Source organism: Ascaphus truei, unplaced genomic scaffold, assembly GCF_040206685.1.
Source record: "Ascaphus truei isolate aAscTru1 unplaced genomic scaffold, aAscTru1.hap1 HAP1_SCAFFOLD_787, whole genome shotgun sequence".
In the NCBI taxonomy this organism is placed as follows: domain Eukaryota; kingdom Metazoa; phylum Chordata; class Amphibia; order Anura; family Ascaphidae; genus Ascaphus; species Ascaphus truei.
In genome coordinates, this window is record NW_027457122.1 from 34,108 (window position 1) to 48,154 (window position 14,047).

Genomic DNA, 14,047 nt, shown 5'->3' on the forward strand with positions numbered 1-14,047 from the left:
CTGTTGCGCTCCCTGCTGATGTCACCGTGGTGACTTCGTAAAAGCCGACGTGCATATCGTGTCTTACGCGGCGCTTTGTCAAGGTGTAGGGAGTGATGAGAGATCAGTCCCTTATCCTTATATCCGCATTGTAGGAGGTGTGTTCAAACTCCGTGACCAATCACGGAGATAAGGGGCGGCACAGGTATGGCGGTATCACCCACCGTTAAGTTTACACAGACATTAGTGCTGAGAGCCCATCATACTTTATAAGCCCAAATTAATGTATTATGTATATCCCTACCTATGTGTATAAGATATAATATCAGTCAGTACAAATTAAGTACATCATTTCATACAGAAGTTACTTTCCACAATTGTCAAGCCAGTTACAGTTGGTGTTTTATGAAAGACAATTCCCGGCCGTGAGTCACATCCTATGACAAGGGTGCATCAATAAATGGTGCCAAAGGTTGTCGGCACATGTAAGGTGATTGTAGTTGCGTTTCAAAGTGCAATGTTTGCAAACCTTACTCAGATGTACAAGATACCAAATAGGATGTTAGAGGGGATGTAACTCGCATATTAGACAATGGTCAGTCAGCGCTATCATCTCAGTGTGTAAATATTGTAGGTAAAAGTGGGTGTAAAATGGACGTCAATTCACATATTAATAGAAGGTGTAGGACTGTGTGAATTTAAATAGGTCCGCCTCTAGGAGTCAAAACGGACCCGGGGAAGTATAGGACTCCACTGTATCCCTGGATCCCCAAATGACCCCTTGGCCAGTAATGCCCTGTTCTTTGGGGTTATTACTTAAATAATATTTTCTTCTTAAGTTGCACTGACGGCAGGCACAATGAGTCCGTGCTCTCTAGAATGTACCATTTATTTACTGTAGGTGTCTGAGGCGTTGGGAGATAAAGCGCAGGAGGAGGGTTGAGGTGATGCTCTGATTAAAATGATTTTTAGTAAACCAATTATTGCATTGTTTACGCATAAATTGTAGAGTTCCCAAAGAAAGTGGGGCTTGGTCAATAACAAACGTGATATCTATATCTTCAGAACACCCCTGCAAGTTGGAAAAACACCAAAAACAATTTCACATTCCTTAGGTGTAATTGGAAAAGCCTTATATAAAAATTCCAGGTAACTCAATAATCATTCTCAAGAACAGTCCCCCTGCGGGCTGAAGGAGGGACTCAGTGAGTTAAGGCCAGGGTTGCACCACTCCGGGTTTGACCCAGAGATTACGGGTTTCGGCCACGTATCTCCGGGCTTACCAGAAAAATCTCCAGGCGGCGGCATCTCCCCCTGCAAATCCCGTCAATATGGCTGCATGACATCAAATAGCGCCGCATTGCCATGACAACGAAACGCTACGTGACATCACAGGGTCATGTGACGCCAGTTATCAAGACAACAGGACGCTACCTGATGCAATGCAGTGTTCCGTTACCATGACAATGGGGCATCACGTGGCACCATGATGCGTCCCATTGTCATGGCAGCTTGACGCCACGTGATGCCACGTTGTCATGGCAACGTGTGCCATTTGACGTCACAGAGCCATGCTGACTGAACCTTACAGGCAGAGGAGATGCCGGGAGATGCCGCTGCCGCAGGTAAGAGAAATAAATATAAAAGTAAGAAATAAATAAATTTAAAAATGTTTATTGCAAAGAAAGGCTCCGGGTTAACCTTTAATAGAAGGTGGCAACCCTGGTTAAGTGACTGACTGATAACATGTCGGCTCCTTGTGCAAGTTACTATATCCCCCTGTGCCTCAGGCACCAAACACATAGATTGTAAGCTCACCTGGGCAGGGACTGACTGTATAAATCCTATGTAGCGTGCTGCGTCCCGCGCGCTATGCTGTGATTGTGACGCGCTTTGAGTTCCATTTGGGAAAAAAGAGCTATATGAAATAAAGTTATTATTATTATCATTATTGTTACCTGCTGAAAGTCACACGGCTTGTTTTAGTATTAGTGTTTCTGCCAGTTTCAGTCTCTCCGACAAGACATCATTATCTGGAGAGCCGATCAGACTAAGTTTCAGTTTCTAGTTTCGATTCACTTCATGACTGCAGCAATAAAAAACATCATGCGATACCCACAGTGTGTCTTGTACAGTATAAAAGGCCAGTCAGTGACCAGAGCCAACATACAGCATCTTTCAGCTCAACAGCCACAGGAGAGAGAAATCTACCCAGATACTGTATCAGCATGAGGTAAATATATTTATCCGGCAGTAATATACTAGCCTTATTTGATTTTGAGTGTGGTCATACATAGTATAAATGTACAGATTTGTATTTTATTTTTATTTGTTAAAAAGAATCATTAAATTGTTCTTAAGAATCTTTATTTGTCAAATTGACATCCATGGTAAGAAGATTTAATTGCCTTAACTATTGGGATTTCTACATAATAGGATAGAAGGTGACCAACAAAAGGAGATCCCATAGGTATGCACTCAACTGATATATAACTCTGAGTGTAGGTTTATATATATATATATATTAGACCATATGGGTACCAGGAGGTTAAAATACAAAACAAAAAATTATTTATTAAATACTAATGGGTACACATCTAACAAAAAATAATTAACTAATATACCCCTAATGCTATATACCCATACAGTACACCCCACTGTGTTTGCCGACCTACTCCGTTATCACTTTCTTTAGAGATTTTAGATTACTTTTAAATTAGTTAATTATTTTTTGTTAGATGTGTACCCATTAGTATTTAATAAATAATTTTTTGTTTTGTATTTTAACCTCCTGGTACCCATATGGTCTAATATATATATATATATACAGTATATAAACCTACACTCGTATAGAGTTATATATCAGTTGAGTGCATACCTATGGGATCTCCTTTTGTTGGTCACCTTTTGACCAATCCTATCCACTTGTTAATAATCCCATGCACCACTTTTTACCCTAGCATTTGATTATTAAGGTGAGCAGTGTTCATACAATCCTTATCTCTAATAGGATAGAAGGAAAGTACTGTCCAACCTATATTTTAAATAGAGTAAAACAAGGCTTTTGTCCTAAAATTTCATTTAGTTAATAGTTCATTTATTTATCATTTTAGGAAAAAGTTCTATGAATCAAATGTCATTGTTGTTATCTTTTTGTCCCAATGAATTAAAGCAGCACACCGCTGTCATGAATATTAAGTACAGGATTTAAACAAATGCTCCCCAGAAAACTAGCTTGTTTCCAAAAGGTTTTAATGTAATTACAGTTAATACATAAGTAACAGTTTCTTTTTTTTCATCAAGCAAAAAGCACAAATCTCATCAATATAATAATAATAATAACTTTATTTCATATAGCATCTTTCTCCCAGTGGGACTCAAATTGCTTCACAGTTACAGTATAGCGCGCGGTACACAGCACAGGAATTTTTGCAGGCACAGGTCCCTGCCCCGTGGAGCTTACAATCTATGATTTTGGTGCCTGAGGCACAGGGAGATAAAGTGACTTGCCCAAGGTCACATGCTGCTGACACCGGGTATTGAACCTGATTATCACTGCAAAATTTTGATAACATACTTCTTATAGGGTGAATCTGGTGTATAATTTGATTAAAAAAATGCATTTTATTGGTGGGCAGCAATGTATTACACAGAGACCAAACATTAACCCATTGAACTGAATAACATTTAGTTCCAAAAACCAACTGCAGGAGAAAAAGGGTTGAGTGATGCTCTGATTAAAATGATTTTTTTTTTACTAAATCTGCATTTTTTACCCAGAAATAGAAGAGATGCCAAATAAAGTGGGGATTGGTCAATTTATTTATAAAAAATGTTTTACCAGGAAGTAATACATTGAGAGCTACCTCGTTACCAAGTATGTCCTGGGCACAGATGTATAACAATACCTGGTTATATTAAAAGAACAGAGGTTATACCATCAATTCACAGACATTTCATGGACAGATAGAGTTGGAAAATTGGGTACCGGGGATAAAGGGCTGGTGAGTTTCAGATTGAAATAGAGAAGCTTTAACATCACCAAACATCAGCAAATGGCTCACACCCTTTAGCTGCCCTTCGCCTGTTCCAAAGGCTGTCCGCCTTTGGGACAACGCAGATGTACACTGAAGGAGTTCAGATGGAATACAGCTGCGAATTCAAAGTACTTTGTCCTCTTGGCTCATTAACATTCCAGTGGGTGTGGTTGACATTCCACAAAGTACAAGCAAATGTTAACCCTTAGCACGCTGGTCCTGTGCAGAGGGGAGCAGCTCTTTGGGAGCCCCTTCAAGTGTCCGCATTTGGGGCGACACAGATGTACACTGAAGGGGTTTAGATTGAATGTACAAATTCATAGTTTTTTGTCCTCTAGGCTCAATAACAAACATGCTTTCTGTACCATATCTTCAGAACACCCCTCCAAGTTGGAATGGCACCAAAAACAAGTCCACATTCCTGAGTTGTAATTGAAATAGCCTAATATAAAAATTCCAAGTGACTCAATATATTGTTATTTTGATTTAGAATAATAACTAAAGCCCCAACAAAACATTTTTAGCAAACAAATGTGTTTAGAAAAGTGTTTTATTTTTGAATTTGAAATCTTTGTTGCTCCCTTAACATATACTTGCTAAAATGTATTGTTTTAAGTAATAATGTTTATTTCTCCAAATAAAAGAAAAAATTATTTTAGCAACTTCCTTTAAAATTTTATTGGGCACAATAAAGACAAATCCCTAAAGAGACATGAATTTAAAAAAATTATGTTACTGCTTCGTTCAGTTGTTTTTTAATTGACATCTCTGTCTGATTTGTACGCATTTTAACCACTGATTATTACTCTTTTCACTAGAATATTACAAAATAATTTGGGACGTCTTCTCCTGAGACATTTTTACACTTTTTGCTTAATTAAAAAAAAAAAATTTTTTTTGTTAAATTCTATCCTCACTGCGGAAGATGCAGCTCTACAATGAATTAGAATTTATACCTGGATTCAATCTGTACTAAAAGACTTCAAAGACGAACCCCTTAGTAACCATCGTGGTCATGTAGCCGTGCATCATGTATGGTGCATCCCGTCATGTCCACCATATTACCTAAAGGATTAATAATACTAATTATGTATATATATCTTTATTTCTATAGCTCCTTCTAGGTACATAGCACTTTACAGCAGTAATACATGTGACATAATATTATAACACAATGCAAATAAGCGCTACATACATAAAACAATAGGAAAGAGTCCCTGCCATGAAGAGCTTGCAATCTAAATAGTAAATGGGAGAACTTACAGAGACAGAAGGTGGGAAGTAATTATCTACCGAACTACCCATTATATTACATGCAATCCCTTATTAACTGTTAAGCCGGTCGGTGTAAGGGTAAGGGTATTCTGCACCCTAGACAAACCTTCAGAACCGCTCCGCCCCCAAACTTTCCGATTCTTATTTTGTTATTATAGCCCCTGTAACAGGGGAGTTATCCCTGTTCAGGTAATGTGCCTCTAATCCAGCAGTGTGGTGGTTAACTGCTGGTAGTCAATTAACAAACACCACCTGCCTGATTAGATGGCTTAGAAAAGCCTGTCTTTTGAGACAGGAAGAGAGACTCCTTAGCTCACACCTGAGCTGAACTTGGAGAAACTTGTCTTGAGCCCTGCCAGAAGAAACAGCAGAGCTGCTTTCAAGACACAGGGGAAACTTCTAAACCTGAATGCTGACAAACCCTGAAGAAAAGGTAGCAACCAGGAACAGAGAAGATTTTCCCTCCAAACCACAAGGAACAGATACTGCTGCGACACACTTTATTCGAGCAAATACCCAGTATGTACCTGGCAGATACCTGGAATGCGCCGCTCCTCACCTCTGACAAGCCCCGTTGCGTTTGCCTTCCCAGCCTGGGTTCATGCCTGGCTGACGGGCGGCTGATCTGTTAAATGATAATGATTAGGATTTAATAGGCTGCAATGCTTCGCGTGTCTACCAGATGGCATAAATTCATGAATTGTAATGCAGTATATATATATATACTGTGCAGTATTGCAGCCAGCGGGAATAAAATGCTTCAATCCCTGCCTGGAAAATAACCCAATGCACTCGGGCAGAAAACAGTCACAAACCTCAATACACCCGGGTATACCCGAATTCGTGGGACTAGCCGAGCTCGAATAAAGTGTGTCGCCAGTGTAAGACTTTTATTTACAAGACTTTTTATATCTGTTCATTTCATGCTATATGTTTGGGGCTGGGAGACATGCTTATCTAAGGGAGTTGTGAACTGCATAGTATTTCACTAGAAATACTCCCAAGTGAACAGAAGCTTTGTTTACCCATTGTTTGGATGGTTTCCTGATGTTAAGGAAAAGGCGCAATAAAAGGCTTATTTAATTTCACTATAATCAGTCTCCCTTGCATACCTCTGTGAGCGTCCGCCTACAGCCCCATTCTTACTCACCCTCTCCCCATCCTCTCTTGTCTCACTCCCCCACCTCCTCTATCGTTTCACCCCTCTCCACTCTCTCCCTCCCTCCTCACCTCCCTCATCTCACCCCCATCTCTCACACCCCCTCCAACTCCTCTCTCTCACCCCCTACCCCTCCTCCTCTTCCTCTCTCACCTCGCCTCTTACTCCTCCTCCTATTTCACCATCTCTTCCACTCCTCCTCGCACCCCCCTCCCACTTCTCTTCCTCTGTCATACCCTCCTTTCTCTCACACCCTCACAATCCTCCTCAATCACCCCCTCCTCCTCAATCACCCCCGCTTCTCTTTCTCAATCACCCCTCTCCTCCTCTTCCTCTCTCACCCCCTCCTCTCACCCCCTACTCATCCTCTCTCACTCCCTCTCGTCCTCTCACCCCCTCCTCCTTTCTCAACCCCTCTTTTTCCTCTTCCTCTCACCCCCGCTCCTTTTCTTCTATCATCCCCTCCTCTTCCTCACTCGCCCACCCTCCTCTTTCTCCCTCACCCCCCTCATTCTCCTCTTCCTGTCACCGCCTCCTTCTCCTCTTTCTCTCTCACCCCCTCCTTTTCATACTCTCACACTCCTCCTCTTCTTCTCTCAGCCTCCTTCTTTTCCTCTTCCTATGTCACTCTCTCCTCTTCTGCCTCTCACCCCTCCTCTTCCTCTACCCCCCCCCCTCCTCTCTCACCCCTCCTCTTAACTACCTGGTTTCTGTGGTCTGAAGTGGAGATGTCAGGAGCAGTACAGCAGAAGAGGAAGATGACGGGTGTTGGTGGGAGAAGAGGACAGAGAATGGCAGGAGCAGAGCAGGGCAGCAGAGGAGGATGTTAGGCAGTGCCTGGAGAAGAGGACCGAGGACCGCAGGAGCAGAGCAGGGTGGCCGGGAGGATCTGGGCACATGCCTCCCCGGCCATCCTCTACCTCCCTGCTCCGCTCCCACTATTCTCTGTCCTTTTCACCCACTGCTGCTTGATTTTCTCCTCTTCTCCCGCTGCTGCCTGCCATTCTCCTCCTCCTCTCCTGCCACCCACTGTCCTCCTCCTCCACCTTTTCCGTCGCCCCCCAAAATGTGCCACCCTAAGTTGCTTAGTGGTTGCACCGGCCCTGCTGCTGAGGCATACAAGGGGTTAACCCTTCTCACCTCGCACAGGGAGGCCTAACCTCTCTCTCTGGGGCACATGCCCCCAGCATCTACTCCCACTATCTCCACCCCTATATACCTAACTATCCTCCATCTAATAATAAGAACGGATTATTAACAAATAATTGCTAATAGGTCTGTAGGCCATTGTAATATATAGATAAGAGGAAAAAACTAAACACGCACACAGACTCACACACATTCACACTTGCACACTCGCACACTCACGTATTTGCTAATTGATGTCCCAAGGAGGGGAAAAAATTGAAAACAAATGTGCTGCAGAACAAAACCTGAATCCGTTGCTTGATGCATAATACCTTTATTTATCAAACGTTTTACCAGGAAGTAATACATTGAGAATTACCTCTCGTTTTCAAGTATGACCACTATGGTTACTTAGCAGTCAATAATACTATGATTTTATAGGTGTATTAATATTTTTTACACTAGCACCAGGTGTGCAATTGGGTTTCTACTCTGCGAATGCACCCTACGGCAGCCAAGGAAAAAATGATTGTGTATCACAGCTCTCCAGGGTTTATTGAATAGCATGACAATTAGGTTTTTTTTGGAGGTGAAAAAACGTCAGCCTCTTTGGAGTTGATTTAGAGAGTTGACACATTTTGTTGATCAGGATCCTCAAATCAAATCCCTATATGCTAATGGTATACTGTATATCTGTGTGTCTGTAACACAAATTCACCACTTGCATGAACTTGTGTGAAAGTTTTGCACGTCTAGTTGAAATATCTATGTGGTTTACATCATGTTATCAAAATGTCCCATTGGATCAGCACTCGCAAAATATGTCAAATAAGATAATGATACTCACATGTTCCTTTTGGTCTCACCAAGTTTCTCCTTTAATGTATCAAAAATAAGCAGTAATACAAACTTATATAAGAACACACAAGGAAAGGTAAGTCAGCAGACACTAGTAAATGTGCAAATTAGAGAAACTTTCAAGGCCTCCTCGCCCCTTCGTCAGGCTGTCTGTCTGCTGACTTACCTTTCCTTGTGTGTTCTTATATATGTTTGTATTGCTGATGATTTTTGATACATTAAAGAAGAAACTTGGTGAGACCAAAAGTGACACCTGAGTCTATTATTATCTTCTTTGATTTCTTTTTTGAGTGCTAATCCAATATGGTATTTTGTAGTTGTGTGCATCAGCAGTATGGTTGCAGGATCTTAACACCTCTATTTAAGACACATTTGTCCACTGCTAGAGTAGACGGGGAGAGTGCAAGTTTGTTCCATTTTTTTTTACATCATAGTACTTACAGTATTACTGTAAATTCTAGAACTACTGTAGCATGAAATAGCAGCCTCATAGTATAATGCTGTTACAAGCTAATGCCCAATCTCTTTTATTTCTTAGTGAGCTTTTAAAGAGTTCTTTGAAGACCAGCCTCTTGAAGCTGGAGTGCCCTTTTACATGGAAGTCACTGAAAAAGGATTGTGATATTATTAACATGGAAGAGCGGCTTAACGATCAAGTTGAATTTTTAATCACTACACGCAGATACATGATCTACAATTTTTTGGCCTATATAAAACATCTGAAAGGCGAAAATGAGGAAGCCATTGCCCAGCTAGGAATAGCTGAAGAGCATATCCCAAAAACGCAATCTGATGAAAGAGACATTAAATGCGTTGTGACCTATGGTAACTACGCATGGCTGTACTATCATACAAACGAATTAGAAAAGGCTCAGGACTATATTAACAAGGTGGCAACAATTCACAAGAAGTTTGAAACCGCTCTCAGTAGCAATGTCCTGCTTGCTGAGATATACGGTGAACATGGTTGGTGTGTGTTAACGATTTGTGGAGAATACTATGAAAAAGCCAAAGAATGTTTTCAGAAGGCTCTTGAAATCGACCCAGAAAATCCTGAGTGGAACACGGGCTATGCAACTGCAGTGTATCGCTTGGAAGGTTTCAAGGAAACCAAGTGCCCGACTAATGAACTTCTATCACTGGAACTGTTGAAACGTGCCGTGCAGCTAAATCCAAAAGATACAGTGGTCAGGGCTCTTCTTGGTTTGAAACATCAGGATTTTAACCAAGCTGAAGAGGCCAAAAAGTGCATTGAGGAAGCACGTAGACAAACACCAGATTATCCATATCTACTTCGCTATGTTGCAAAATTTTACAGGAGAGAAGGAATGACGAAGGAGGCTCTTGATGTTCTGCAAAAAGCAATACAACTGACTCCCAGCTCTGGATTTCTTCACCACCAGGCAGGTCTTTGTTACAGACAAAATATGATACAACTGAAAAGAGATGCAAAGGCTGCAAAGTTCAATTTTCAACCCACTGGTACCTACACAGAACAAATAAGGGAAATGATTAATTATGCCACATTTTACTTTGAAAAGACTCTGGAGTTGAAACCATCTTTTGTATACGCACACGTTGATCTAGCAAACATGTATACTGACGGAAATCAATTCCAAAAAGCAGAAGAAACATTTCAAAAAGTGCTAAGCATGGAAAATCTCACATGTGAAGAGAAGCAACAAATCCACTACAGTTATGGAGTTTATGAAGAATATCACGGGAAATCCGAATCTGAAGCCATAAGACATTACAAAGAGGTGCTCATGATAAGCATTCAAACCAAAACAAAACAAAAATCTGCATTGAATTTGAACAAGTTGGCTAAAAAAATAATAAAAAGAAATCCGTCAGATGCCACTGGGTTTGCCCTGCTTGGGTTTGTCCATCAGCTGAATGGAGAGAATATGCAAGCAACTGACTGCTATGAAAAAGCCCATGAATGTGATCCTTATAATGAAGAGTACTTGAGTGCTCTTTGTGACATGAGATTGAAAATATGAATTACAGGCTTTGCAACGTGTAAATGAAGAATATGCAAACACTTACATGCATTTCTATATACTTAGTATACAGTGTTATTATATTGTCACACACCGTAATACATACTGCTGTCAAATATATCAGTGGTGGAAGTACCTGAAAACCATAGTGTTGTATAGTGAAGACTGAGATTAATATTGTGTACCACTTATAGATCACAGCACAGCTAACATGCTAAGCACAATGAGCATTCACATTTGTTATGGCCACAAAGTTCAAAACAGCAAAAATGTTAAGAATCAGCAAATATAGGATCAGGTAATTTAGTGCAGAACAATACAATACAAATACCTGAATTAAGCCACTGAGAGAATTGACAGTTCTTACAGAAAGAAAAACATAATAAAAAGGCCAGGACTCACTACGCGCGGACGCGGGATATCGCACTGTGATCCTGTGTTTGCCATTGATAAGAAAGGAAGTTAACGCCTGATCGCCGTGTGATACGCCAAAAGGGCACGTAGTGAGTCTCCCCCACAGTTAAAGCCCAAACACCCCAAGTGAAAAAAAGTTACTATGCAGCGGTGGTATATTACTCACCCAATAGAATTATAATAATCCCTATATTAATGATAAATACAGTAGTTATTCCAGTCCCATTGCAAAGTTGCAATCTGCGTGCAGATGTATTTGAATGTATATATGGCTGTATGCTCCAGTTGTGGAGGCTTCTTCAATTGCTTAAACTGAAGATAAGGGAGATCCAACGCACGACAGATTTGCTAAATAGAAATTTATTGTGTCAAACAACGTTTCGGCAGTTAGGTCTTTCTCAAGTGACAGGCTTGAGAAAGATCTAATGGTCGAAACGTGTGGCACAATAAATTTCTATTTAGCAAATCCGTTGTGCGTTGGATCTCCCTTATCTTCAGTTCAGATCAGGATCACCAGGACAGGTACCCCTTGACCCAGCAGCACCGCTAATATTGAATGCATTGTTTTGTTTGTGGTGTGCAGCATACAAATTTCTTCTTCAATTGCTTGTCACCAAATGGAAAGGTTAAAACGTTGAGAAAATAATTGCGTAATAAAAAGTTTGCATAATGATTGTAATATGGTTCCTGGATATTGTAATACCTGCTTAAGTGTATTTCTTCCAAAAAGAAAGTCCAGAATTAAAACAGCAAACATTAATTTGCATGATGTTTATATTTGATTGAGAACCATACTAAATTGTATAACTTTAGTATAGCACACACTAAAATCGTCTACAAAATGTAACATTCTTCATATACATGTTTCATGTTATGCAATGTACTGTAGACTTCAAAATGAAATTGACATATCAATTAATGCTTCGTAACAAATGTTTGATGTTAATAAAATGTGTTTGTGTGCTATTTAGTAGTTTGGGTTAATTTGAGAATTCTCATCATGCCTCAGTTTTGCACTCCTCGGGTTCATGGGTCGTTGCCAAAGGGGTTTTCTAGGATACGGTTGAAGGAAAGTGGACTTTGCTGGGGAAGGGAGACACTAAGATACTTTGTCAGGGCAGCAGCTATGATGCACAGTACCATTCCCACTGTCCTGTGGGTATTCCTTGGTGGATGGTTCTTAAACCGAGTACTTGGGCCAATGACTCTTGAGCTCCTACTCCTAATCCTCAAATCACTGCCACAGCCTCATTCCTCCTCTCCCTCACCTGAGCTCCTCCCACAGCGCCATCTTCCTCCAATCAAAGCCATTATCATCCGGACCCTCCTCGCGCTGCACTCTGCTGGGCACATTTGCTCATACAATGCTAAACTACTTACCTGCTCAGGGAATGGCTCTACAGGAAAATCTCACGGGATGAGTGTGTGCTTAAATCCTGTATGGTCAGGTGCCTGGCAGTGAGAGTATTAATGTGTAGATGCGTGCCTGGCAGTGAGAGTATGAATGTGTGCCTGGCAGTGAGAGTATTAATCTGTGGTTGCGTGCCTGGCAGTGAGAGTATGAATGTGTGCCTGGCAGTGAGAGTATGAATGCGTGAATGGGTGCCTGGCAGTGAGAGTATTAATGTGTGGATGTGTGCCATGCAGTTAGAGTATTAATGTGTGGGTGCGTGCCTGGCAGTGAGAGTATTAATGTGTGGATGTGTGCCTGGCAATGAGAGTATTAATGTGTGGATGTGTGGCTGGTAGTGAGAGTATTAATGCGTGAATGCGTGCCTGGCAGTGAGAGTATTAATGCGTGAATGCGTGCCTGGCAGTGAGAGTATTAATGCGTGAATACGTGCCTGGCAGTGAGAGTATTAATATGTGGATGCGTGCCTGGCAGTGAGAGTATTATTTGTGTGGATGCGTTCCTGGCAGTGAGAGTATTAATGCGTGAATGCGTGCCTGGCAGTGAGAGTATTAATGTGTGAATACGTGCCTGGCAGTGAGAGTATTAATATGTGGATGTGTGGCTGGTAGTGAGAGTATTAATGCGTGAATACGTGCCTGGCAGTGAGAGTATTAATGTGTGGATGTGTGGCTGGTAGTGAGAGTATTAATGCGTGAATGCGTGCCTGGCAGTGAGAGTATTAATGCGTGAATACGTGCCTGGCAGTGAGAGTATTAATATGTGGATGTGTGGCTGGCAGTGAGAGTATGAATGTGTGCCTGTCAGTGAGAGTATTAATGTGTGGATGCGTGCCTGGCAAGCAGTGAGAGTATTAATATGTGGATGCATCCCTGGCAGTGAGAGTATTAATGTGTAGATGTGTGCCTGTCAGTGAGAGTATTAATGTGTGGATGCGTCCCTGGCAATGAGAGTATTAATGTGTGGATGTGTGCCTGGCAGTATCGATGTGTGCCTGTCAGTGAGAGTATTAATGTGTGGATGCGTGCCTGGCAGTGAGAGTATTAATATGTGGATGCGTGCCTTGCAATGAGAGTATTAATATGTGGATGCGTACCTGGCAGTGAGAGTATTAATATGTGGATGTGTACCTGGCAGTGAGAGTATTAATATGTGGTTGCGTGCCTGGCAGTGAGAGTATTAATGTGTGGATGCGTGCCTGGCAGTGAGAGTATTAATATGTGGATGCATCCCTGGCAATGAGAGTATTAATGTGTGGATGTGTGCCTGGCAGTGAGAGTATTAATGTATCGATGTGTGCCTGTCAGTGAGAGTATTAATGTGTGGATGCGTGCCTGGCAGTGAGAGTATTAATATGTGGATGCGTGCCTCGCAATGAGAGCATTAATGTGTGGATACGTGCCTGGCAGTGAGAGTATCAATATGTGGATGCGTGCCTGGCAGTGAGAGTATTAATATGTGGATGCGTGCCTGGCAGTGAGAGTATTAATATGTGAATGCGTGCCTGGCAGTGAGAGTATTAATATGTGGATGCGTGCCTGGCAGTGAGAGTATTAATGTGTGGATGCGTGCCTGGCAAGCAGTGAGAGTATTAATATGTGGATGCATCCCTGGCAGTGAGAGTATTAATGTGTGGATGCGTGGCTGGTAGTGAGAGTATTAATGTGTAGATGTGTGCCTGTCAGTGAGAGTATTAATGTGTGGATGCGTCCCTGGCAATGAGAGTATTAATGTGTGGATGTGTGCCTGGCAGTGAGAGTATTAATGTATCGATGTGTGCCTG

At 41.5% G+C, this 14,047-nt stretch overlaps 1 protein-coding gene across 1 annotated transcript; it reads left to right on the forward strand.

Moving 5' to 3' along the window:
- The first annotated feature begins 2,082 nt into the window (after positions 1-2,082).
- Positions 2,083-11,800, forward strand: LOC142486216 (interferon-induced protein with tetratricopeptide repeats 5-like). Its single transcript, XM_075584854.1, has 2 exons — positions 2,083-2,212; positions 8,975-11,800. The coding sequence occupies exons 1-2, from the start codon at positions 2,208-2,210 to the stop codon at positions 10,437-10,439; spliced, it is 1,470 nt and encodes a 489-aa protein (XP_075440969.1). The 5' UTR covers positions 2,083-2,207; the 3' UTR covers positions 10,440-11,800.
- The last annotated feature ends 2,247 nt before the right edge of the window (positions 11,801-14,047 follow it).